Source organism: Danio rerio, chromosome 7, assembly GCF_052040795.2.
Source record: "Danio rerio strain M-AB ecotype USA chromosome 7, GRCz13ab, whole genome shotgun sequence".
Lineage (NCBI taxonomy): Eukaryota > Metazoa > Chordata > Actinopteri > Cypriniformes > Danionidae > Danio > Danio rerio.
In genome coordinates this window covers 41,272,542-41,297,682 of record NC_141027.1, presented here as the reverse complement: position 1 = coordinate 41,297,682, position 25,141 = coordinate 41,272,542, and the positions used below count along the sequence as shown (strand labels likewise).

General features: G+C 34.0%; 1 protein-coding gene and 1 long non-coding RNA gene across 9 annotated transcripts in view; one reads left to right on the top strand and one right to left on the bottom strand.

Annotated features, from left to right (window-relative positions):
* Window positions 1-15,303, bottom strand: part of si:dkey-151p11.2 — a gene marked incomplete at its 5' end in the record, with an annotated part of 49,168 nt that extends 33,865 nt beyond the window's left edge. The window contains 2 exon segments of the long non-coding RNA NR_125798.1: window positions 12,012-12,110; window positions 15,217-15,303. This is a non-coding gene — a long non-coding RNA (si:dkey-151p11.2).
* Window positions 15,304-18,812: 3,509 nt separating this feature from the next.
* rbm33a (RNA binding motif protein 33a) overlaps window positions 18,813-25,141 on the top strand; it is a 54,671-nt gene continuing 48,342 nt past the window's right edge. For all 8 annotated transcript variants that reach the window (XM_087261626.1, XM_087261624.1, XM_087261622.1 and 5 more), the window contains exons 1-4: window positions 18,813-18,969; window positions 20,935-21,016; window positions 21,284-21,335; window positions 22,941-23,014. In XM_087261626.1, coding sequence (XP_087117752.1) covers window positions 18,951-18,969; window positions 20,935-21,016; window positions 21,284-21,335; window positions 22,941-23,014 — 227 coding nt within the window. In that variant the 5' untranslated portion in view covers window positions 18,813-18,950. The remainder of the gene's footprint in view (window positions 18,970-20,934; window positions 21,017-21,283; window positions 21,336-22,940; window positions 23,015-25,141) is intronic.

Below are 25,141 nucleotides of genomic sequence, written 5' to 3'. Positions count from 1 at the left end.
TGCAGTGTTCGTAAAACTTTTCTCCAAGTACAATGAAACAATACTTATAGAGCCGCATGTATCATATTTGATACACGAGTTTCTAAGACCTATATAATAACCACCTAATCAATACTTTGTTTAAAAACATGTTGTATATGATTTGATAAAAGGTAACCGGTAAAAACTGCCTGAAATGTTCTTTGTTGTCAAAATGTCAAGGGCAAAATAATTTTGTCATTAAAATTAACTTGTTGCAAGCAAAATGATGTATTATTTTGTTTGTTTGCTATGGTTGTTTGCTATGGTTTAATAAACATCTCAGTTCCAGAAAATAAGAATTTTCTGCCTATTTTTTGATATCTCAGGTCTTAAAGGGTTAATGCAGCAACATTTTTACAGTCTATGAAACTAAAATATCTTTATTTACTAAACTAATTAATATACTGGGTATATCAGTTGCATTTCACATTCAAGTAAAGTATAAACAACACTAAAACAATTATATTTGCTCTTTGTTCAAATGACTTCAAATGAGCTAAAACACAATTCTTGAGGGTTTTTTTCAGACAACTTAATTGTTTTATGTTTAAGCAACTTAAATTTGTAAAAAAAAAAAAAAAAAAACGAATAAGTTACCATAACTCCTTTATGTTGTCCCAACGTAAATCGATTATGTAACCCAGCATTTTTTTTACAGTGAACATAATGCATTTGCCATTCTAATGAAGCTGCTTAAAACTTTATACGAAAATGAAATACAGCTTGACTGATTTTACAAATAATACAAGCTGTACAGAAAAACAATAAAAGCGTAGCATCATTAAACAAGTTTAGAAAATACTTACAGAAAATGTGACGTCTCACAATATAGAGAACAGGATCTTTTTTCTGACTTTTGATGTAAACCTATCAAGAAATTTACTAACAACAATTCAATTCTAAAAGTTTCTTACAAAGAATAAACACTAATTAAAAAATAAAGTAAAAGAGAAACAAACTGAGACGACAGGCAAGTCATTAACCCTAATTATCTAAAAATAAATAAATAATAGAGAGGCAGAGAGGGTGGTAACACTACATCAACAACATGAAAAAAGGTCACATTATCCATTTGTTAACAGCAGAGTCTAGACAGGTCAAGGTGCATTATGTCCCGTGTCTCAGTTTCTCCAGAGCCCTCACATGATTCTCTTTGGAAGGAGGGGTCAGCAGTGGCCAAGTGCAGGCTAATCAGGGCAGAGGCTACTGTGACCCCCAGTGTCTCTACTTGGTTAATCAAAGCCCCCAGCACTGGGTGTCAGGCTCCGGGCTGCAGAGGGCAACAGGGACAAAGATAATGGGCAAGGGAGGGGGGGTGTTGTGTCCACTCGCCTTTGTCTCCATTCAGAGACAGAGACAAGCTTCCACTCAAACAGATGACATTAGGGCTGGGCTCTTTTACCAAGGACGCCCCTGATTTCGGAACGAATGTACAGACAGACAGAGAGACAGACAGACACATACATACACACACACACACATACACACAATACTGCTTTCACACCCCTACACCATCTGGGGCCTTCACGTCCCAAAAGGGCTGAGGAGGGAAACCAGGGTTTAGCACACCTCCTCTTTCTCTCCCTCCCTCCTTCCTTACTTCCATCTTCTCTTCTTCATTACTCGAGGCCTGTTTAAACAGACAGCCAGGACAGACACGGCAAACATACTGAAAAGCTCCTCAAAATCCTCATGCAAATCACAAGCCAATCTGTGTGGAGAGAGACAGAGGCATTTTGGGTTTGGCTGGAAATAATTAACTCTCTTTTTCTGTGCTATTTCTACCAGACACAGATGAGTCTGCAAGGGCTGTGCTGTGGAGGCTACTGTCCAACTCTTCCATGCGGAAATTAGTTTTAATAACTTACCATATAGAACAGGGGTGGGGGGAGATTATCATTATTTTTCTACCCTCGCAGAACTGAATCGCTCTGATGTAAAACAGAGTGTGCGGACTCACATTTTTATACCTTACAATCGAAATCGCAATGTAAAAAAAGCTTTTGCATTTAAAAGTCACAATGAAAAACACTTTACATCAAAAAAGCAATCATGAATTTGGTACAAATGGTAGAATACAAAACTAGAGCAAGATGTTCAGATACAAAAGAGCTAGACTTATTATCTGCACTACACTTTTATTCTTGTTGGTTCTGTGAAAACAAACATCGTAAAATACAAATAATGTATACCACTAAAATAAAAGCTGTCAGCTCCATCTTTCGCTAAATCAATAATAAAAACAAAATGCACATACAAAAAAAATATTAGATTCCCATCACTTCTAAAAGTTGAAAAGTAGCTTTGGTTTTGTCCTGTTGTTCATCAACATTCATGTGTTTTTTTTATTTTATTTTTTATTTCTATAGCACTTCTACAATGTAGATTGTGTCAAAGCAGCTTAATGTAGAAGTTCTAGTAAATTAAAATTATGTCAGTCCAGTTTTCAGCTGAAGTTCAGTTCAGTTCAGTTAAGTGTCCATCCATCGATGCAGCAGCCTGATCGCATGAGAAAACTTAAATATTTTACATTTTGTTAATTTAGTGGCTAATTCATACAAATTCGTATGAGTTCAGATTTTAAAAAGGAGGCGTGGCACCTAACCCCACCCCTAAACCCAACCATCATTGGGGGATGAGCAAATCGTAGTAAACTGTATGAATTAGAATTATACGAATTAGCCACTAAATCAAAAAGTTACAAATTGTCGTGAGATTGTGTTGAATGCAGAGCTCCACAAGTCCTATAAAAAAGTTCATTCTTACTTATATTTTTATGTCTGCAAACTTGCATTAATACAAGGGCATTGTCGCTGCGTCTATGTTGATTCTTTTCAATAGCATGCACCTACGAAATGTATAATATAATATAATATAATATAATATAATATAATATAATATAATATAATATAATATAATATAATATAATATAATATAATATTTCCCAGAGCTGGTAGGGCATCTGCTGCATAAAACATATGCTGGATAAGTTGACGGTTCATTCCGCTGTGGCGACCCCAGATAAATAAAGGGATTAAGCTGAAAAGAAAATATATGAATCAATAATATAATATAATATAATATAATATAATATAATATAATATAATATAATATAATATAATATAATATAATATAATATAATATAATGCTCAACTACAAAACTGTGCACTGATAATAGTAAAAATATTTGGTTTTTGCTTGGCCTAACAATCTTAAAAATAACAAATAACAGTAGCAAAAACATTCCCAATGCACAACTGACATTTGCATCTGTTCTTACACTAAAATTGACTGTAAAGTACAGCTGATTGAAAGTTGCTGCCAATTTTTACCAACATGTCATAAGTCTGTCAAGTCAATTGCATTGCCTCTTTTGAAGTATAAAAAAACATTGCCGAGTTTGATGGACATCCACACAGCTGGAAGGCCAAAGACAGCATGCCTTTTTCTTACTGCATATTTGCCTGAAGCACCCAGTTAATGAAAGTCTGCGGCAGCATCTTTATTAAAACAGCCTGAGCTGAGACGAAACACTGCTAGAGAATATAAAGACAAGAAATTTACGAAATAAAATAATTTTTTTATCTATCTATCTATCTATCTATCTATCTATCTATCTATCTATCTATCTATCTATCTATCTATCTATCTATCTTAAAATGCAAAAGAATATAATGCTTATTTGAAACAGCCGTTTTATGTTCAGTCTCTATACGCACATATTGTGAAATGAAACATTCATCGTTTCATTCATGATTAACATGCTCCTATAAAAAGAAGCATTCTGATTGGCTTAAGAGAACTGCATCATTTCAAGGGTGGCGTCAAAACCTTCTCTTATGTTTAGAAAGTTATGTTCATAAAGTTATATAAATCACTGACAATAAGGGAGGCACAAAAAAAAAAAAAAAAACTGTAGCACCACATCAGAGATTTCGTCAATGACATTTCTAAAATAAAATGACCGTCTTTTTACAAAAATCACAAACACATTTTACACAATTATTGATATGATTGATCACATTTAATAAATCCTTGTTCACTGATCTGTTTATTTAGGTTTATTAGCATTACTGTACTGTCTATTGGTAGAAAGCTGTGGTTTTGCTATTTTAATTTCTTAAATACTGTACAGCCTTTTTTTTCTTGAATAACACCCTTGATTTTGCACCAGTGGCATGTTAAGTAACAAACAAACACACACACACACAAATCTTATGCAAGTTATGTATATTTTATAGACATTAAACACTTCTTGCAATAATCAAGCAGATATGCAATGATTTCAAAGCAGTCACAATTATATATAAAAAAGTATGACATAACTTGTGTTTTCCTAATAGTGCATTGACGAATGCTAATATGTAGGACATTGCTTTATCAGCAGATAAGTGGCTAAATTTCAGTGGCACTGTAATGAAAACAATAGCTGTTGTGAACAATAATCTCAGTTGAGACTTTAAATATTGTCAAAAACTTATTTAGAAAATGTTGGAAAAATAGCATTTTCATGACTTTGTCTTCTTTTGCCCCCGAATAAGAATGAGAAACTACTTTACACGTTTATTGAGAAGATCATTTTTAGTAATTAATCCAAAATTTACTTACACTTCTCAGCAATTAGAATTTAAGATAAACTGAATTTTGTAAAAAAAAAAAAATCTCTTGAAATATGTTTCACAAAGCTCACACTACACAACACAACTGCAGCTTCAGCTGGAACAGGCTGTTCTTCGTGAACTTTCTGCACCATGCAACAAAAGGCCCATTATGATGAGCACACACAAAAAAACTGCATTAATAATCTATTTCAACTTAAGTTGACGGAAATGTTACTTTTAAATAAGTAATTACAGTAATGAGAATTTAGGGGCAAATACGCTAAATAATGAATGAAAAGTAAAGCTTTTTTACAATGTTGGTTATGCAAAATACGATTTGTTTTTCTTTTCCATTTAGTGAAACGTGACCACAAACATGTTTTTGTGAGACTCATTAGTATTTTCATCAACACTAATTTTGTTAAGTTAAACTTTATTGCATGTATATATTATAAAATGGTTCTCTTAAGTTCAGCAATTATTCACCTTTTCATTTGCACTCTTTTTGCCTTCACAAGTTCATTTCAAATGGTCCTGTAGTCTGACAAATAAATATTCAAACGCATAAATATTCATATGTAGTCTCAATTAGTACAAGGTCAAAAGCAGCATTAATAAAAAGAAATACAAGAATAAGTAAAATACTGTTTTAAAAACTATTAGTAAATAATTTCACGTCAAATAAAATAACTTACCAAAAGATTTTATTTTTACCTTAGTTCACTGTATACTAGCAAATTAGCAGGTCAAAAAAAGCACCTTTAGCAGAAAAATTACCTAAAAAAAAAAAAAGTAATCTTGACATCATCTGCTCACACTCATGAAAAGAGGGTTCAGTTTAACTGGCCACCTAATATCTGCACATCGACATTGTAAACTGTTAATGGTTTTATATATATTTTAGAAACAGAACCTGCTAAAAAAACAAATATAATACAATTTTCTTCAAATAGAAAGAGTGAAAAGCTGTTTGTTTACATCTCTCTCTTATCTGTGAAATCTTTATCTTTTATTTGTAACCAAGAAAACACATTATGCCTAATAATTTAATTTGCCTAATAATTTCACAATTTAAATTGATATTGCAAAATTGATATTGCGAGGGTCACAATTATCAAAAAAATTATTATAATAAAAGCATCTGGGCACCACTATTATATGTTGCTCTATAACTGTACATTTGTTTTCTGTAATGAAAAACAAAGTTAGAATATTATATAAAGAATGTTAAATGTTGGTCATTTTTGATGGGATGTTGAAAACAAAAATGTCTACCCATCTCCACTTACTGAACCATTCCCATTTCTCCATTCACTTTATTGTATGGAAATAAGCAAATTGAGTTTTCTGCCAAATGCCACATTCATCAAAAGAAAACAAACAAACAGTTTTTGAAAAACATGAAGGCATGATGATAAGTTTTTTTTTGTTGGGGGTGAACTAACTAATTAAAAAGCTTCCAACGAATGTTAACTACCATGCAACATATAGGTCAAAGTTGAAAGCATCAAAACAATAAGTGTGATATATTTATAGTTTTATTCATTTTTATTATTATTCTTTTTTTTTTTTTTTTAAGGAAAAAGTAAAAGGTCTAACATCACATTTTACCAAGATTTATAAAAGTAACTCACCAAAATGTCATTCAGTTTTTATATAGCAAAAAAAAAAGCTTGTCAGGCATATTTGGCACAAGAATCGTTTGATGACATATTAATGATTTAGTGTAACAGTAAAGTCCCCAAATAATTTACCCAGCACTACCCATTGAAACCACTACATTATACTCATTTGCCAGGAAGAATAAAATGATGCAATTACAATAAAACACATATTTCCCCACATTCTTTTAGATACTTAGATTAATTTGAACATAAATGTCACACTAATAATGACAGAGCAATATCTGACCAACATTTTAATGTTGTATTTTAACAATTTGAAATTCTGAGATTCAACAGTTGAATGAAAAGTTAAAACAGTAAAAATGCTGGATTCCTCACAATTCCTTTATGTTGTCCCAAGACAAATTAATTAGATTAACTTAATTGCTTTTACCAATTTAAGTGGATTGAACATAAAGGTATTAAGTTGTCTTAAAAAACTCAGGAATTGTGTTGATTAATCTCATTTTAAATAAGCAGTTTAAACAAGCAACAAAAATCATTTGTTTGAGTGTAGATAAAATGAGAGTTGATTAAAATATATGTGTGTCATCTGATGTCCAGCTCAGTTTACACACTTCCGGCTGGTCTACATGGTGGTGTAATATAAGTTGTGTAAATTTGGCCTTTAAAGTATGATTACTTATTTTACCCCAGTACTTCTAATGGAGTTTGTGCGCTAGCCGATTGGTCCTGAAGGGAGTGTGCATGTAAACGACTTTTCATCTTGTTTTACTTGAACAACTAAATGAATGCCGAAGTCTATTTAACTGACTATATTTTAATGACATTACAACATTGATGCTGTAAAAGGTACCATATAAAATAGAAAAAAAGTCACGTTAAGCGTTCAACGAAAGTATATTGGTATGGAATGTGCACATACCCTACTGTGACCAGCAGTATAACAAATGTTTTTAATTGCAATGAAATTCTGACCATGCCGTTTCTGACCGGTCACTATTGTAAAAATCTAAATCCCCCAAAAAAACGCTAACTGAATCAACATTATATCAAAGTATGCATGCATTTTGTGTCTTTGGAAGGCCTATGCAGTGAAAAGCATCTACTCAAATTGTAAGAAAAGAATTTGGATTACACGGGTTAAAGCAGACACTTGCATTTAATTTTCCTATATAAAACAACCTTCGTAAAACTTTATTTGACGCAGACACCAAAACGGCCATCTTGCCTTTGACCCATATCTAAAATTCTAGCTCTCATTTGGGCTTAAGCCTGCTTCAAGTTATTTGTTACAACCAAACTTTTCCAGAGGAGACACAAACACCAGCACATGCTCATGAATACAGAGTAAGGTCAGCAGCAGTTTATTCCCAATGTGCCACGATGCACCAACATTAGCCAGACTCAAACTCTGGGCTTCATTCGGATGGCCTTGTTATAAGAGAAATGCTGTCAACTCTGAATACATTGCTGATTCACTCTCACCTGAACCACAGCAGCAGCAGCATAACACAACACAACACAGCATGACTAATCACCCAATATCTAACCCTCCTTCCAAAAGACATTCATGATAACATGTCCACAAAAACATATCAGTCCACTTCCCTATTAAACGAGTGCATATATAAAAATGACAGACAGAGAGGCAGATGGAGAGAGAGAGGTCATCGCTAATGAGGGAAATGGGTGACCCTTGCAATTCGACAGTGATCCTATCAGCTTCCTCTATGTTCCAGGGGTTAATCTCCTTTAGGCACTAATTGATAGGAGATAACATGATACCATTGCCAAGGGCCTGTTTGGCGTAACCCCTGCACTCTCACACCTTGAGTGTCGGTGGCACATCAGACGTGAAATTGATATTTGGGATGTTTGCGTACTTAAGCACTGCTCTTTCTTATCGAAGAGTTGCAGTGTTCATTTGGTGTTTGTGTCACAGTCTCTTTGCCAGGATTAACCACTTGGCCTTTAATCGCTGTGACCAGTTCATTTGGTTTTCAACCCATCAACACATCCTCTAGCAGATGAAATGTAGGCGCCGATGAACGCTTTGACTGTTTGACAGGCCTCAGCACCTGACAGAATAAAACTAGGGTCGAGGTTAAATCTGAGTATCACCTCCTGAGATCAATCGATACTTTATTTGGGAAAACAAACGTTCGTAGCTGAAGACATGGAGAGAGCGAATTAAAATGCTTAGCGATTAAATGCTCTTCATCTGTTTTAATATGAAGCCAAATTTGATGCAGTAACTCAGTCATTTAATGTCAAAAAGTGGCATATTCACTGGCTTCATTTAGACTAATTGAAAGACCATTAAATGATTAGCAGTTGTGAAAAAGTAAAAATGGAAGAGTGAGAGAGTGTGAGTCAGAGAGAGAGAGAGATGATGTTTCATTAAAATACTGTGCCTTTAGGGATGATGGAATAAACAAACCTTCTTTCTACCATCTCCTTCTAAACTTAATAAATCATTCAGACAGCTAAGGAAACATGCATATAACAATAAAAAATAAATAAAAAGTGAAACATAACAAATAGCATCATGCATATGAATGCTTTCAACGAGAAAAGGAAGCAAAATGCATTTGAATATTATTGTTTTTGAGTGCCACGAAAGCTTCAATAATGATACTTAATGCTAAGCCAGCTGAATCATAGGCAGATCGAAAGATCCAAGCAAATAGAAAAATATTTTTAAAATGTACTAAACAATGTGTACTTTAATGTGCTTGCAAATAGAAGCAGAAACACTGAAAAGCCATTAAAGAGGAATAAATGTATACAAGGACACAGCACTTTCAATGTTCACATCCAAAATTGAGCTGAATCTAATAGAAATCTAGAAGAGACAGTAAAACGTAAGGACTCTACAGGAGTTTATAAATCAAACAAACTACATTTAGCGATGACTGGAATTTCAACTGGCACAGACTAGAATCTGCTATGCTTGAAAAGTCCAGCTCAGATAATTAATTATGAATGCACTGATATGATGACATGAAGTCGAAGACTTTTCTGCAAACAAACAGGCACAAACAACCAGTAATAGTTGGATTCTACATTTAAACGGCCTTTCTTTAAAAAAAAATCTTGTATATTTTCCATATAAAAAGAAATTTTTCCATATAAAAGAACACAGAAAAATCTGAAACAGAAATATCTAAATATTTATGCAAGAAGTGTTAAAAAAACAATGGGATATATGAAGTATAAATAAATAACACGAAATCACAAGTACAAGTAAAAATCTATTCCGAAAGATGTTACTTTTCACTGCAGTGGTATATAACATTTTAGCCTAATCACTGATATGCCTGGAACAACCTGCATTTTTTATATTGCAGTATCAACATTTCTCAACCTCTGCAACATTTAAACAGTCACTCTTTTTTTCCTACACTGTTCTCGTGTACAGCACCAAAATGACTATTAAGTATTATATAATCGCTGCACGATATTACATAAGGTGTTTATTACAACTGTCGGTACTTTGCAAAAGTTTATAAATGTTAAACTTTCATTACACATTAATAGCGCACAATAAAGAAACACTAAGGCAAATGTGACAATAAATATTATTTCTTTTACAGATATTTTTAACATTGTTGCATACTGCTACTCCCGTAATTTTTAAAAAATTAAGCCACACTAATAATTACGAAAATTCTCCTAAGCCCGGCATTTCAAAAAGTTTGCAAGATTACATGGCTAAAGTCTCACACAAGAGGCCGAATTTTCCAGAACATTGTGTGCTGAAGCACAAGGCCACAAACATGAGCCACAAATGCACCCTTCAACACACACGCACACACTGTCAATGGCATCTTTGTGGCTTCAAACACACACCAAAACCAGTCTCACTCATATCATAGCTTTATCACGTGAAAAAGCATAAAATATTTTCATCAATATTAAAAACAAACTTACAATTACATTTTAATTATATTAATAAAAAATAACCCTACCTACACCAATAATTTAATCTACACCAACGAAACACTTTTAAATTGACATTATGAATACAAGACGATTAATAAGCTATTTAAAATAAAGTATTGTTAAATTATTGTATTTACACAAAACAACAAAATATTTTAAATGGACACTTCACTTTCGTAACCTTTTTAGCTAAATGTATTTACCTGCATTAAATACAATAAACATCTATAACAAAATGTGCACATATTCTCATTGGTGATGTTTACACCAGAAAGACTGATATAATAAAAACGTCATCTTTAAAGATATTAACCAACGATAGAGAGACAGGAATCATTAAAATATTTAGAAAGACTGAACTAAAAAAACGTAAATTAAAGGGCACAATACAACTAAAAAACTTGGTTCGTTGCTGAATTTTTCTAAAGTAATGTGTCATTTTAAATTTGCTTAATATAATACTATCCCTCCAATGTGCAACTTGTAGGTTAAAAAAAAAATCCAAGCATAGCATAGTTATACAAACTGCCCGAGTAATATGAAATAAAGACAATGACATTTCACAGCAGATTAGAGCACATCATCATTTACCAGTCAAATCCTGAAGGCCTAAAGGCAGCTTTTTATTTAAGACATTATGCCATTTCTTTTTTTAAATTAATTAGGAATAACACTTTCAGAAAAACAGATGAATCTGAAAAACGATACGTGTGTGTGGCCACTAAAAATATAAATAAACAAGAAAAATCAAATCACAGCAATGAGGAAGGTCAAAAATAGTGACAAAAGCACATTTGCTTCATGGTAAACTATGCACCCAAAGCGTGTTTCATCTAATTTACCATCTCACAAAAACAACAAACGCGATCGAAGGAAATATTGAGTAAATGTATCACATTCGATTAAGAAACAAACATCGGACAACAAAAACGTAGCCAAATATTGCAGACGATGCCTCGAGTCTGATTCAAGCTGCAAAATCTGGCAGTGTGGCAAAGGGTATCCATCTTCCTCTGCAAAACTCCTCCCTAAAATGGAGGCAGCTGTCCTAATACATCCAATGTCTCGCTCCAGCACTTGGGTAAAGCTTTGAGAAGAGTCAGACGTTACGCTGCCATCAGCACGAGGACATGAGTAAAAGGAAGAAAGCAAGTAAGCCAGGACAGCCACCAAAAAGAGAGAGGCTCTATGTTTTGGCTGCCTGCCAGTGATCCCTTTAAAATGCCATTGTGGCTTTGATATTGAATATATGCAAGCAATGCAGGGGAGTGAGAACCTTGTTCTTTCACACACCAAATCCATAAGAGCTACAGAGAAAGACCTGGGGGGCGCTGTTGGACATTACAACAAAAAATGGCTGCCCTTTTCATTATCACTCCTCTCCAAAAAAATATTTGGGCATACATACACACTCAGAAAATATTCTTTTTCTAAGAAGCTTTCCCCTTTACCTTCGCATTTCATCGCCAGACTTTTTACTTCCATGTTAATTTATCTGTCGTAATTATACGATCAACTGTATTCAATGAAGAAATCAGTTAGAAATTCATATGAGAGAAGAGTACTGGAAATGATTGGTCTCCCAAGCTGAAAGTTCGATTACTCAGCACCATTTCAAACGTCACATCTGACAAAGATAAACAGAGTGTGGTTTCGGTTAGCATTAGCCTCTCTGATGCACACTCATCAGCCTGCAGGCTTTTATAATCGCGCCTTCGCGCATCTCTCTGCATTCCTGCCGTTTCACCTCTCTTTCCATGACATGCCCAAATGTGCTTCACAGAGAACAGGGTGGGAAACGCTCTTTAAAACCTACCATCAGCACGGCAGCACAACACTCGCATCACTTTTAAGGGTAGATGATTTGGTGACAACTCCGAAAGGTCATCGGCAGGTACCAGAATGATAATCCTGCCTAAAAAGAAAACCCAAACACAAAGAATTAGGGTGAATATAAGAATAAAATATGCATATTTCAAAACCCTAGCAGTGCTAATGAGTTTTGATGCAAAATAAAAACATTATTACACTTGATGCACTGAGGTTATTTTTTTACATAAATTACTAAAATATTTTTTTTCGATTGTAACAATTTTTTCATTTATCATTCAATTAAATCGTTGTGCAATACAAACTAAAATAAAAATACAGGGAGTGTAAGATCATAACTCCAGTAACAGGTAGCACATTTTCAAATACCAAACATTTTTACAACCAAATGCTAAACGGGCGTGTGAGCTAAAGCAACATGCATGAATGCTAACACACAGGCACATACGGTCTGAGCAGTTGAAACATGACATGGTTGGACACTGATAGGCCTGTAAGGTGAACTGATATACAGAAATGTGCAGCGGTGCATTTATAATACCATCAAACATTACAGTAATGAAAACCTCATGTCAAGTACGCAAACAAAACGAACATCTTCTGCATGCACAGAGCTGCTCAAATTGGCCGAAAATATCTGTCCATCAGTTCATGCTGTAGGCAACAAAAATACTTTTCCTTTAGCCAACAGATTTCTTAAAGCGTCTCATGAAGAACCACACCTATTTGAAAATGACCATGTGCTAAAAAACTCGATGTACTGTCTTGAAAAAGTACTAAGCAGTTTGCAGGTATACATCATTATGCAATATAAATGTACAAGCTTATTTGACCTATTGAATTATTACTAATGAAATAAAAAGCCACGATTTTTAAACTTTTTATTTATCTTATATTTTTAACATAATTATTCATTTATTAGTATTTATTAACTAGATTTTGACCTGAACACAGCAAATTTTAAATAAACGTGGATATAGATGCTTAGTAAATTCAACCTCATGTTACAAATGTTTAATAGCTGATGTTTAGTTAACGTTGCCATTATAACTAAAAATTTGTCTTAACAGAGCTCTTGCTTTTCTGATAATGGTTGACATGAGTTATTGCAATATCACATTCAGAATAATTAAAACATAATTTCATGCGTCATATAAAGCACATTTTATTTGAATTATTAGGTTCAAAAACATAACTTTTCAAACTTAGTGGCCATCGATGACAATGAAATAAAAGATAAATAATTTCTCACCATAACCTTTTGTGACCTTCGTAGATGATGGAGAATTTTTTTTATTGTGCATTGATTTATTATAAATCACAAATGAGAAAAAATGATTTTTTTTTTTACATAAACTTAGGTCCATTCAATTTTAACTGTAGAGTGAGATACCATCCTCTGAGTGCAAGGTCCCAGTTTCTCTTACCGAGACATTTTACGCTGACTCAAACTCTAATATAAAAGAGGGACCACTATATCTACAAATCTATAGGCTTGTGCCTCCCGTGAAGTAGCCATCTTGTTTTGCATATGACTGAAAAGCTGAGACCTATGACTGTTCATTTGATAACAATATCAAAGAGAGATGTCTCTGTCTGCTTTAAAACTATGAATGCATGAGCATGCAAAGCCAAGCCACATGGGCAACAGACTCGATGTGCCTTTTTAATACTGACCAATTTGAACATGAAATAGGTCAAAAAAGCACAATTTGTAAAAATTTAAGAAGAAAAAACTATTCTAACTGTTGGAAAAACTTTAGACTGTAAAATAAATGTGAATATAAAGAAGAAAAACAACAAATTCACAATAATGCATGGTAGCCTGACTACATCTGAAATGTTTTGGTCAGCAGAATTCACTGCATTGATTCATGATTCTGATCCAAGCACAACAAAATGCCAGAACTGATTGCCAACTTTTAAATACAGCGAGAAAATATGATTTTTTTAAAAATAAAAAATGTAATTCTTTATGCATTTATTTACATTTTTAAATGCCCCATTATCGTAGTCCTACATGATATATAAGGAATAGGAAAAGGTATTACTCAAGAGAGTCTTCCTCAGCATTTTCTGAAGTCAGCTACTGTTGAGAAACAAATCTTAAAGACTTGGCGATATATAAAAACTACTGAATATTTTCACTGTTATTTGCCTATTCAAACTGACTTTGTATTTTAGGGTGTGTTGGCACTACAGAATATGAGGTAAACTTCATGACCATTAAAATGCTTGTAACTGACTCTTCAGCTAAATTTAAATAAAGCAAATACGAAACACTTTAGAATTAAATGAAAACATGACTAAATGAAAGTACAAAAATATTCAGAATCACACATTTAAAATATTTATTTGTAAAACGTTTTCAAAATGTAATAACATGCCCCAAGATAAATGAAGCAACTTTCCATAATCTCACATTTGTAAAACAAGCTATAAGCGAAAGCATTTTTTTTCACCAAGAAGAATAAATAAATCTAATTTCCTGTTAAAGATTTATTTTTGGGTAATTATTTTGCCTTTAAGTAATAGTTGATTTAGATCAATTTGCAGGATTCAAAGGGTTTTGAAAAGTTTTAAACCTTTCAAAGGGTTGCCATGTTGGGATTGTACAATTAGCCTAATTAAATTGACAATAAAACAAAAGTTTTAAAATAAGTTTAAAATCAGGAAAAACTTCTGAAGATAAAACACATTTGTGTAGCCTATCAACTCCTGCTTTTACTCGCTTCGGTTTTCCCTATGCTTACTATGGATCGAAAAAGTAAGCTTCTTGTAGACTATGTTAGAATTTAAATGGGGAGATTTTAATTAAAATAGGGTAAATTAATTTACTACTTATGGGGAACGAACCACTCACTTTGGACCATACCATCCGTGCGCGAAACAGAAATGACACCAGTTACGATCTGTGAAGACAAGTATGATTACAAACAAGGTGTAAGGAGCTTTTGGCGTTTAACATTTTGGCAGTAGTTTTGGCAAATACCTTTGAAGTTTTCTGCCTTTTGACCAACCAGCTCCTTACCTCAAACCACAGCCTATTTTGCTCTCTAACACAGACTAAACTCCAAACCATGAAGAATTACAACGCGGACATTCACCGCAAGAGGAAGTCTCACGCTAAGAAAAAAATGGCCTTAAATTGCGGATAAACAACAGGCGACTTGGCGCATGGCTTTCTTTACCGTGTTGAAAACAGTCCAGGCAGGCTGAAATTCACACTGCAGCGGCAGCAGCACAGTGTTTTGGCATCACGAGTTCATGGGGTTAATGAGAAACCGCGCTCACGTGAGCACAGGTGCGTCATCTGTCTGAAGAGACGATCGCGATAAACTCTTTCTTCATCCCGCCGAACGACATGCGCTAACATGTAATCACATTAAAATGACCACCCTGCAGCCGACCAGCGGTTTACATGCGCCGTCTTGTTTGCTAGGAATTAGCATCATCGCACACAGTTATTAGGTCATATATTCATGAACAACACAATCACCATAACAACGGCAGACTGCATTAGACAAAAGATTTGCGCCCCGCCACGATCGTCTTACCTGTGAATTAATGAACTGTCTGTCTGTCTGGTGAAAAACATGGACTGAAACTTTGAGATGCGCTACAATAGAATCTCATTTTCACGCTACGAAAATGGCTACAGTGTTGGACGCCTGCAAAATTCCGCTCTGTCTCCCTTTGTTTTGCTACTGACTATGAGCGAGACTCTGGATAAACTCCATCACCATTTTTATCAGTTTCAGACAGACTCCAGACACTCTCTGGCCACTTACGTGTCGTGCACTGTCTGCGCAGCGCGTTCACGAGTGTCGGCGCGCCACAGACTGACAAGCGCCAGACCAATGGCGTCCCGAATTTCAGCATGATATCCAATAACAACAGCCCCAAAAATGATAACCTCCGAATGACTCCCCGGATGGATGCAGAGAGAAAATAATCTTTAGGAAACAATCGCAGTCAAAGAAATATGATTGGAGGTGGGGGATGAATTAGGTTTATCTCTCAGCCATTGCGCTTTATGTTGTCTGAATACGAGTCGAGTGAAAAAAACAAAGTGCATCACAATAATTTGCTAGCTTCTCTGTTTGCGACCATAGCTTTAAACTACACTCAGCCTAATTCTACATAAAATAAAGGCACAGTGTTCAATAAAACGACAGACTTGAAGTCAGAATTATTAGCCCCCCTTTGATTTCTTTTTTCTTTTTTCAATATTTCCCAAATGGTGTTTAACAGAGGAGGGAAATTTTAACAGTATGTCTGATAATATGTTTTCTTTTGAAGAAAGTCTTATTTGTTTTATTATAGCTAGAACAAAAATGTTTTTTAAACAGTTTTAAGGTCAATGCTATTAGCCCTTTTAAGCTATTTTTAGATAGTCTACAGAACAAACCATCATTATACAATGACTTGACTAAATACCCTAACCTGCCTAGTTAACCTAATTAACCTAGTTAAGCCTTTAAATGTCACTTTAAGCTATATAGAAGGGTCTTAAAATATCTAGAAAAATATTATTTACTGTCATCTTGACAAAGACAAAATAAATCAGTGATTAGAAATGAGTTATTAAAACTATCATGTTTAGAAATGTGTTGAAAAATCTTCTCTCCGTTAAACAGAAATTGGGGAGAGAGAGAAAAACAGGGTTTAATAATTCAGGGGGCTAATAATTTAGGAGTGGTTAATAATTCTGACTTCAACTGTATATATTATTGTTTTTCAAAAGTGAAGATAAAACCAAAATAGAACAATTTAAAAAGCTTCACATGTTTCTGTCTGAACCTGACATAAATCTGATATAACCTCAGGCACAGATAGATAGATAGATAGATAGATAGATAGATAGATAGATAGATAGATAGATAGATAGATAGATAGATAGATAGATAGATAGATAGATAGATAGATAGATAGATAGATAGATAGATAGATAGATAGATAGATAGATAAAACACACTAATTGTGTTTTTATTAAATACTTTTGTGAGTAATTTCAGAATTTCACAAAAAGCTAATTACTCCTCCAAAAATGATTATTCTTCATTATTAAAACACGGATGTGCTTTCACCCATCATTTGGGAGGATATTCTGTATATTTTCTTCCCACCCTATATCATATGACAATCCTTAATTTGGCATAAGGTTTGATAGGAAAGATCTCCCTCTTAACATTACTTCAGATTAACTAATTTAGATGTAAGTCTAGCATGCACGATTTTTAAGCAACAACCACCATTTTATATGTTAAATTATATTTGTATTTACTTTCTGTTATTAAATGAATAAAACATTTATTAAAACAATGTGCAAATGTTAAAGATTACAATAAGATAACATGGCCCCTGTTGATGAGAAGTCTTGTCTTCGATAAACAAATACACCATGGACAAATTAGATTGTATTCAATTTTATTTTTTCAAAAGTATTATTAATGTAAAATATTTAAACAATTATATTATCTACATTGTAATTTAAAATATTTAGTTGAATAATTGAATAACTGAAGACAAACAGAGCAGAATGCCAGTGCATATGTAGGTTTATTCATAACAGGGTTATTAATATTAACATATTTCATTGCGCGTAATGTAATTGAAGTTACGTCATAATGGCAACACTAATGCAAATTTTAACAATTTTACTCAAGTAACCCCAGAACAATATAGCGAATATGTCTGGATTATATTTCTTCATAAAATATTACATCACAGCTATATTACAAGTAAAATTAATAACACTTGCACAACATGCCACTTTGAGAGAACAGATAAAGATCTCTGTTATAGAGACACTAAATTATAACTATTAAGATGATTATGATTATGACTATCAGGAATTAAGTGCAACAATAAAATGTGGTGAAAATTAATTGCACTAATTATTCAATAATTTACTATGGAACACAAACATTTTTTTTACCTATATGCTAATCTTTTGAGCCCTTGCAAAAATGAAACTTTACAGAAATAGTGTAGGCTAGTAACCAGGTTTTGTTTTTATTGTATTGATAGCCTACATTATTAATCATTCTTTATTAATATGTTCATTTATTTGCAAAAACATGGTTAATTTTCATGAATAATGTGTTGTGGAAAATATACATTGACCTAGGACCTTAAAATAATGAAAAGGTAACCAAAATATTTAACAACAAAAACAACAACAACAACAATAATAATAAATAATACATTCATTTTCTTTTCAGTTTATTCCCTTTATTAATCTGTGGTTGTCACAGCAGGATGAATCGGCAACCAACTTATCCAGCATATGTTTTACACAGTGGATGCCCTTCCAGCTGTCAAATAATAATAATAATAATAATAATAATAATAATAATAATAATAATAATAATAATAAATAGATAAATAACATGTTATCTACATTTTTACTGTTACTGATACTTGACATCAAAAATATGTAATCTAAATACCCAATAATCAACAAGTCGAGCATTGAGGAGGTTTTAGCTTGTAAAGGACACTTTAAAATTAGCCTATTTACTAGCTTTTTTTATGACGCATTTATTTTTAAGCGGGTAAATAGCATTGTACAGACACATTTGTACTTAATTGTTAGATTTAAATTAGAATTCTAAAAGTTTGTGTTACAAAGTCATGTAAGGCAAGCTCTATTCTGTTCTTCACATCACTGGAACGCACTGTAAGTTAAAATAAATACCCGGACTGTTATATTTTGTAGGCGCAGCCAGCCTTGCAATTTCAAACCCATGATGCAATACGGCTCAGCCGCCATGTTTGCTGTGCAGATGTTTTCAGAGCTCAGACTGAAGAGGTTTATGCTAAGCTAACGGCCTGAAGCTCTGCACTTAAACCAGTTTCAATGCACTCATCGACGTTATAGAGATACCAGAGTCTCCAAGATAACATACAGTCTTGGGTTATGGCGACCATTGTCGGGGGTATGAAGTGTTTCGTAATATTTATTTACAATTACTTTAGCTCCATGCTAGCGCTAAAGACGTAACGTTAGCTGCTTTTGTTTCACAATTTGATGCGCTACTTAATTGTGCAGTGGGTTTACAGATTAAATACTGTTTACCTTTATACCACGACTGTTTGTTTGACTGATTATTGTTGTTATGGTGTGTCGTGTTAACGATCGTGTTATGAGTAAGCTTGCATTTGCTTGTTTATGCGTATTCGTGATTGCTAGCTGAAATGTTGCAATGAATGAGTTATCTGTGTTTATATGTGAAGCCCCGACGGATGTTTTGTATATTGATAGGGATTTATTTACTGGGTTAAGAAATGTCGTATGTAGTGAAATGAGGTTGTGTCTGTGTTGGTTATGTAAGCATCTGTCTCGACACTGAGCAACACTTGTTTTAACCAGACGAGAGGTATACATTTTGGGATAATCATGTTTTTAACAATTATTAGACTATTTGTTACTGTGTAATAATAACTTATAAAAAGTGTGTGTGCTTTACAACATTTTCTCTTATAGATGGGTTCGTCATTTATTTAATCCGTTCTTACGTTAATTGATATATTCTTGACAGGTTGATTAGATTTACAGTACGTTATATATGCTGTATTCTTGTTCTGTATCTGATTTCATTTAGATGCAGATGAAATATGCTTGAAAGCAGTTGTTGCTTTAGCATAATCGTGCTGCATAGTTATGCTCTAATCATGATTAGATGAAGGCTTGTTGTGGAGCTTAGAATCTAACGTTAAACAAAAAGTGACTTGATATTGTTTTGAAGTGGCTTCTTTTCTGGTTGAATTTTGAAATGTTTCTTGTAGAGTTTAAAGCTGATTATGTAATTTTAAAAGTTGTTGCTTTATACACTTAATAGACTTTTTAACCACAAAATGAAACTTTCTGTTTCACACAAACAATTAGGGCTGGGCTGTTTGGCCTAAAATCTAAATCTTGATTAATTGAATGTTTTAACTTAATTACGATTAATGAGCTATTATTTAAAATATTTTGCCCTCATAGTTCACTGAGAGGTTTTGTACAGTAAATATGCTCACATATTATAATTGAGAGATTTTTGAATAAAGGGGCACTTCTTGATTTAAAATAATTTAAGAAAACACACGCAATCTACTACCTATGATTATTTATTGAACATCATTGTTGAACAACTGAAACTAAAGCATACGTTGCCTAAAACCAACAGTCACTTTTTTCTTATAAAAAAGTGAAAATGGGTAATTTGCACTTTTGGAAACAAAATAAATTACTTTCAGAGTTTTTCATATTAAAAGTAGAAAAAAGGAGCATCTCTTCTAAATAAAAAACACTTGCATGTCCTGTAAATAATGTTTTATGCTGTGCATTTCTTGCATCATCTGTAAACAATTATTTTAATGTAAATAATAATTTGATTGTAATAGAAAACATGCCATCTCAAGGCATCTCTGGTGCAGCTTCCAATCATCAACAATGTAGTGCAAACGTGTGATGTGTAGTAACATTTTTTGAGAGGTGCTCAGGTATGTAACCATGTGAAGGCTGCACCGGACCATACCCATACTCATACCCATCCGTTCGACGCAGAAGCATAAATCAGCCTTAACAGAGCGGGGTCATGTGGGGAATAATTTCAAAAATTGGCCTGGAATATTTAGATTGATTATAGGTTCCGAATGTCGATTTCGATTAATCGCCCAGCCCTACAAACAATATATCAATACATTTCTCAGTTGTTTAGTCTATATAATGGAAGAAGGCACCAAAGGTAAAATGACCTTAAAAGTTATCACGGATGATAGTTTCATTGTTTTAATGAACTGCCCCTGTAAAAATGGGCCTTTCTGAGTCCCAAGTGTCACAATATATTTTGTGTGCGAGGCCTGAACATGTACTATGTAATCATTCATAACATGATCATTCTCCTGTTTGTACATAGATGATGAGTTTGATGAGTATGATAAGCCTGGTGCTGAAAGGTCAAGAAGACGGAGAGGAGAAGATGATGATGACTTGGAGAGGTAAGTCCTCATCGATGCCATTTTTCTGGCTCTGTTTTGCTCTGCACTTTTCATGTCTCTTTTCCACAGACTGGAAATGATGTCATCAGGTTTTTGGAAACACAATTACTTGTCATAGATTACAGAAGCATAGATATATATGTTTTTGCTTGCTGTTGAGTGTGGTCTTTGCATAGAAAATGTTGGTTGTTTTGCTCTGCAGTGAGAGTATCTTGCTTTTCATGAAGATTTTATTGTAAAAGTGTGTATATTTTAATCAATTGACAGTGATTTTGAGGAGGGAGACTTGCTTGAAGATGATTGGCTGTCATCAAAAAAGGTAAAGTAAATTTTTTTAATTACATGACACTTGGTTATACTTGCTTATATTCATCATAATCACTTTTTAAATTTTGTGAATTTGTTTTTAGAAAAAAAAAACAACAACATTTGATCTTAAAATTTCTGACTTGTAAATGTCAATAAGCATCCGTATTAAAGGGGTGGTCCAGAATGTAATTTTAAGGCTTGGTTGTGTTTATAAGATGCAAAGCAATGTGTGCTTATGGTTCACTTGAAGGAAATCGCGTAATTTTTTCATATATCTCACTTTGATTATACACAGCTACTCAGCTAACATGAAAACGGCTGTCATATTTCCTAGTTCCTCTAAAAGGCCCGCCCTTAAGTGACTCTGATTGGTCATCGTCATAATGTGCTGCTATTGGCGGATCGGCCCGTAAAAGCATGTGCTTTTCTGCTGTGTAAACATGCAGTCAACCTCGCGCCCGCTCTCTAAAATAACATCTGACAAGTGTCAGTAACTAAGGAGTGAAAATAGGGTGCGGCTCCTTTAACAGCGAGTGTGTGTGCGTCTATGTGTGTGTGTGAATGTGTAAACTTTAGCAAGCGCATGTGCGTGGGACTTTCTTTTTCTCTGATGCTTGGATTAAGTTATTTTCTGTAATATATCGTGACAGAAGAATAAAGCACAAGGTGTGAGATGCTACCTGTTGAGCCTTGATTTATTATTCTGCTGCGACCACTAGTCAGGTAAGCTAATCTGTATTTCTTTAACTCTATGCGTATGACATCTTTCACGAGTATCCGGAATATGCAGGTGTAAGTAATATGAATCATCCACATATCTTTTGCGACTTCATTATCTGAGATGTGAAACACATGGAGCTCCTTGAAGACTATCAGTGCAGTCCCGTGCGCACACACATAAGAGACACGAACGTGCTGGTGGTGTGAGTGTGTTACAGCAGTTTGGCTGATAGATATGAATTTGTAGGTAAATCGTTTGCCCGCAAAGCAGCATTTCGCATTGTTTACATCATTGCTACAGCATACCGTTAACGCTAGACACTGTACATGTCATGATCAATTTTAACAAATAAAAACACTTACTTGTAGCTTACAACTTCTGCTTTGAGGAGATTTTAGCCAAATCCAGACGAAGCTCTGTGGAAACAGCAGCGTTTAGACGCATCTCTGTTATAACGTTACAGTGCTTCTGGCCACGGCCCTTACCTGCATGCGCAGTGTGGGATGCGCAGTAAGCGAACTTGTGATGTCACAGGGGGCGGAAGTATTTTTTTGTAGTCCCCAAAATTCGTTTATTGTAGGCTTTGCTAAGCTAACTCTGTAAAAACCAAGGTCTCCCTTTGCATTGAACTTAGAACTTTTTACATTCAGAGATGTTGTTTATGTTCACACAGTTACATTACACATCAACTAAAGTTTAAAATATGAGATCGTAGTGGACCACCCCTTTAAACTAAAAGCAATACAGAAATATTTTCCAGCAGCTGTACAGCAAGTAAAATTTTTTAAAGATTTTAAATCCTACTAAAAATCAAGTGGATTAAGCAGACGTTCTGGTTCATGAAGCATTTAAATAGATTTCTATGTTTCATTTACTTTTTTTGTCCCCACTCAGAACCCCTCAGAGCTGTCAGATGAGGAACTGAACGATGATCTCTTGCAAAGTGATGAAGAAGACCAAAATATAAGGTACCTGCTAAAATGCTCTCGAATAAATTCATCATTATGCCTTATTTATTTCCAGGCTGAAAGTAAAATCAGACTTAAATAAGACATAAGATATTTCACATGGACTGTCCACACTAATCAAGTCAGATGTGTTTGTCAAAGCAACCAATTCAAATAGGCCAGTTAGGTCTTTACAAAGATGTAGTAACAGTGTAACAGTAAAACACGTTACAGTGCTTTCAAAACTGATGGATGAAAGTTGCGTGTGCTTCATTTATCTTTCCAAGTAAGCACGTTTCCCACAAAAAGAGCTTAGTGATCGAGGCAAGTGGTGTATATTGTGATCAGCATTTAAATAAGTTCAGAGAAATTCAGCTGTCACATTAAATTTTTGGCATTCAGACATCAGAAACATATCTAGACAAATTTACTTCCTTTTTAAAAAGGAACTTGAACAGTTTATGAAAGGCAAGAGTTTTCAATAACCTGAAAACATAGATACTTCAAAAAACATTTATGATTTAAGGACTTGTTTTCTAGATTTTTCTTGACTTTGAAAGCAAGACAGAGATCTGTTTTTTCTGTGTATGTTGTATTTGTTTCAAATAATTTTTTTTTCTTTATTTTTTATTTAGCAAAATTGCAACATGTACTTTTATTATGGCTGCATGACAAATAACAATTTAGCCAAAGCTGCAATTGTCATGCACATATTGTCAGGGAAGCATGGTTCTGTGATCAGTAGTAAAGGTGAGGGTTTTATGTTTCTCTGTATCGAGTTTCTTCATGGATTTTTTTTTCTGAACTCTACCTTAATGTACAAGTAGCCATAACTCGCTCATTCAGAGACGGGAACTGGCAGACATGCACCAACTTTAATCATAAACTAAACACAACAAAAGTTTCCATCTGAAGCTCTTTTAACGCGACTCAACACTTATAAACACTGGCTTTAGCAAGCTCATGGCTCTCAGCGCTTTCCACACTCATCAGTGCTACCAAGCCGACCAATTACAGAGCTTGCACTATGCATTGTTGCTACATGTTGCATTTTTCGAGGGTTGCACGTCAGCATCAGCCATGGCAAGGGCTATTTGACCACACGAAGGATGTACTGGACCATACCCGTACGCTTGGCACAAAAGTATTAATCAGCCTTAAGGCCTGAAGAAAACCCCAAATGTTCCCCGAAGTAGAAAACCAGAAAATTCCTATTGCATTTGCTGAACACAGAATACATTTAACTGCTTTCACTGATTTAACATGACTAATCAACACATGACAATATATGGCCTATCTAATATCTTATAATTTTCTTCTTAATAAAGTTTATAATAGTACTATGCCTTCATCACTGCTTGGGAAAAATACAAAATATGTTATTTCTGTTTATTCTTTTGAAGAAGCCAAATCATCTTACTTAACTGGTCTCTATCACTCAAAGGAAGTTATGAAGTGAGTTTGGACTAGTGTTGTCATAATAAGGATGTTTCTAATTTAAATCCAATACCAACCACAGAGGAACAAAAGCAACCACAAAAATCGCAGAAACCGCAGTGATCACTATTTCTGATATTATGCCTTTTTTTACCACTGAATGTTAAATACATTAAATATGAATAGGCCTACAATAGTGCTCTGATTGTTTGTTTATGTCCAGTGATGTCTTCTGTCTGGCAATACTTCTGTTTTAATCGACTCTGCATGTCAGTCTTTCAAGTGCTTTACTAAATGTGATGTATTAGCGGATTGCTCTATAGCAATGCTTGAATAGCGATATTTTTGACAACACTAGATTGGACTAAAAGCATGTAACTAGTTGTGGTACTTTTACATGCTGTCAGATATAGCAGAATTTTCTACAGAACCATAGTTCACTGAGAAGCATCACAAACAGCTGTCATCACAGCATGATTATCTTTGATTTCATTATTTTGAAGTTAAATTGTAAATTGCTAAATTCTATAGCTTGTCATAGAACTACGACTTTGTAGTACATGCTGCTCTGTCTGGAAGCACATGGTGGAAATTTACTGCTGATTGCACTACTGACTTCATTGACAAAATGCATATGGCATTTGCTTTCGTTTAATTGTGCAGTCCTTACTTAGAAAAACCATTAAAATTGGCTGAATTAAAAAGAAAAAA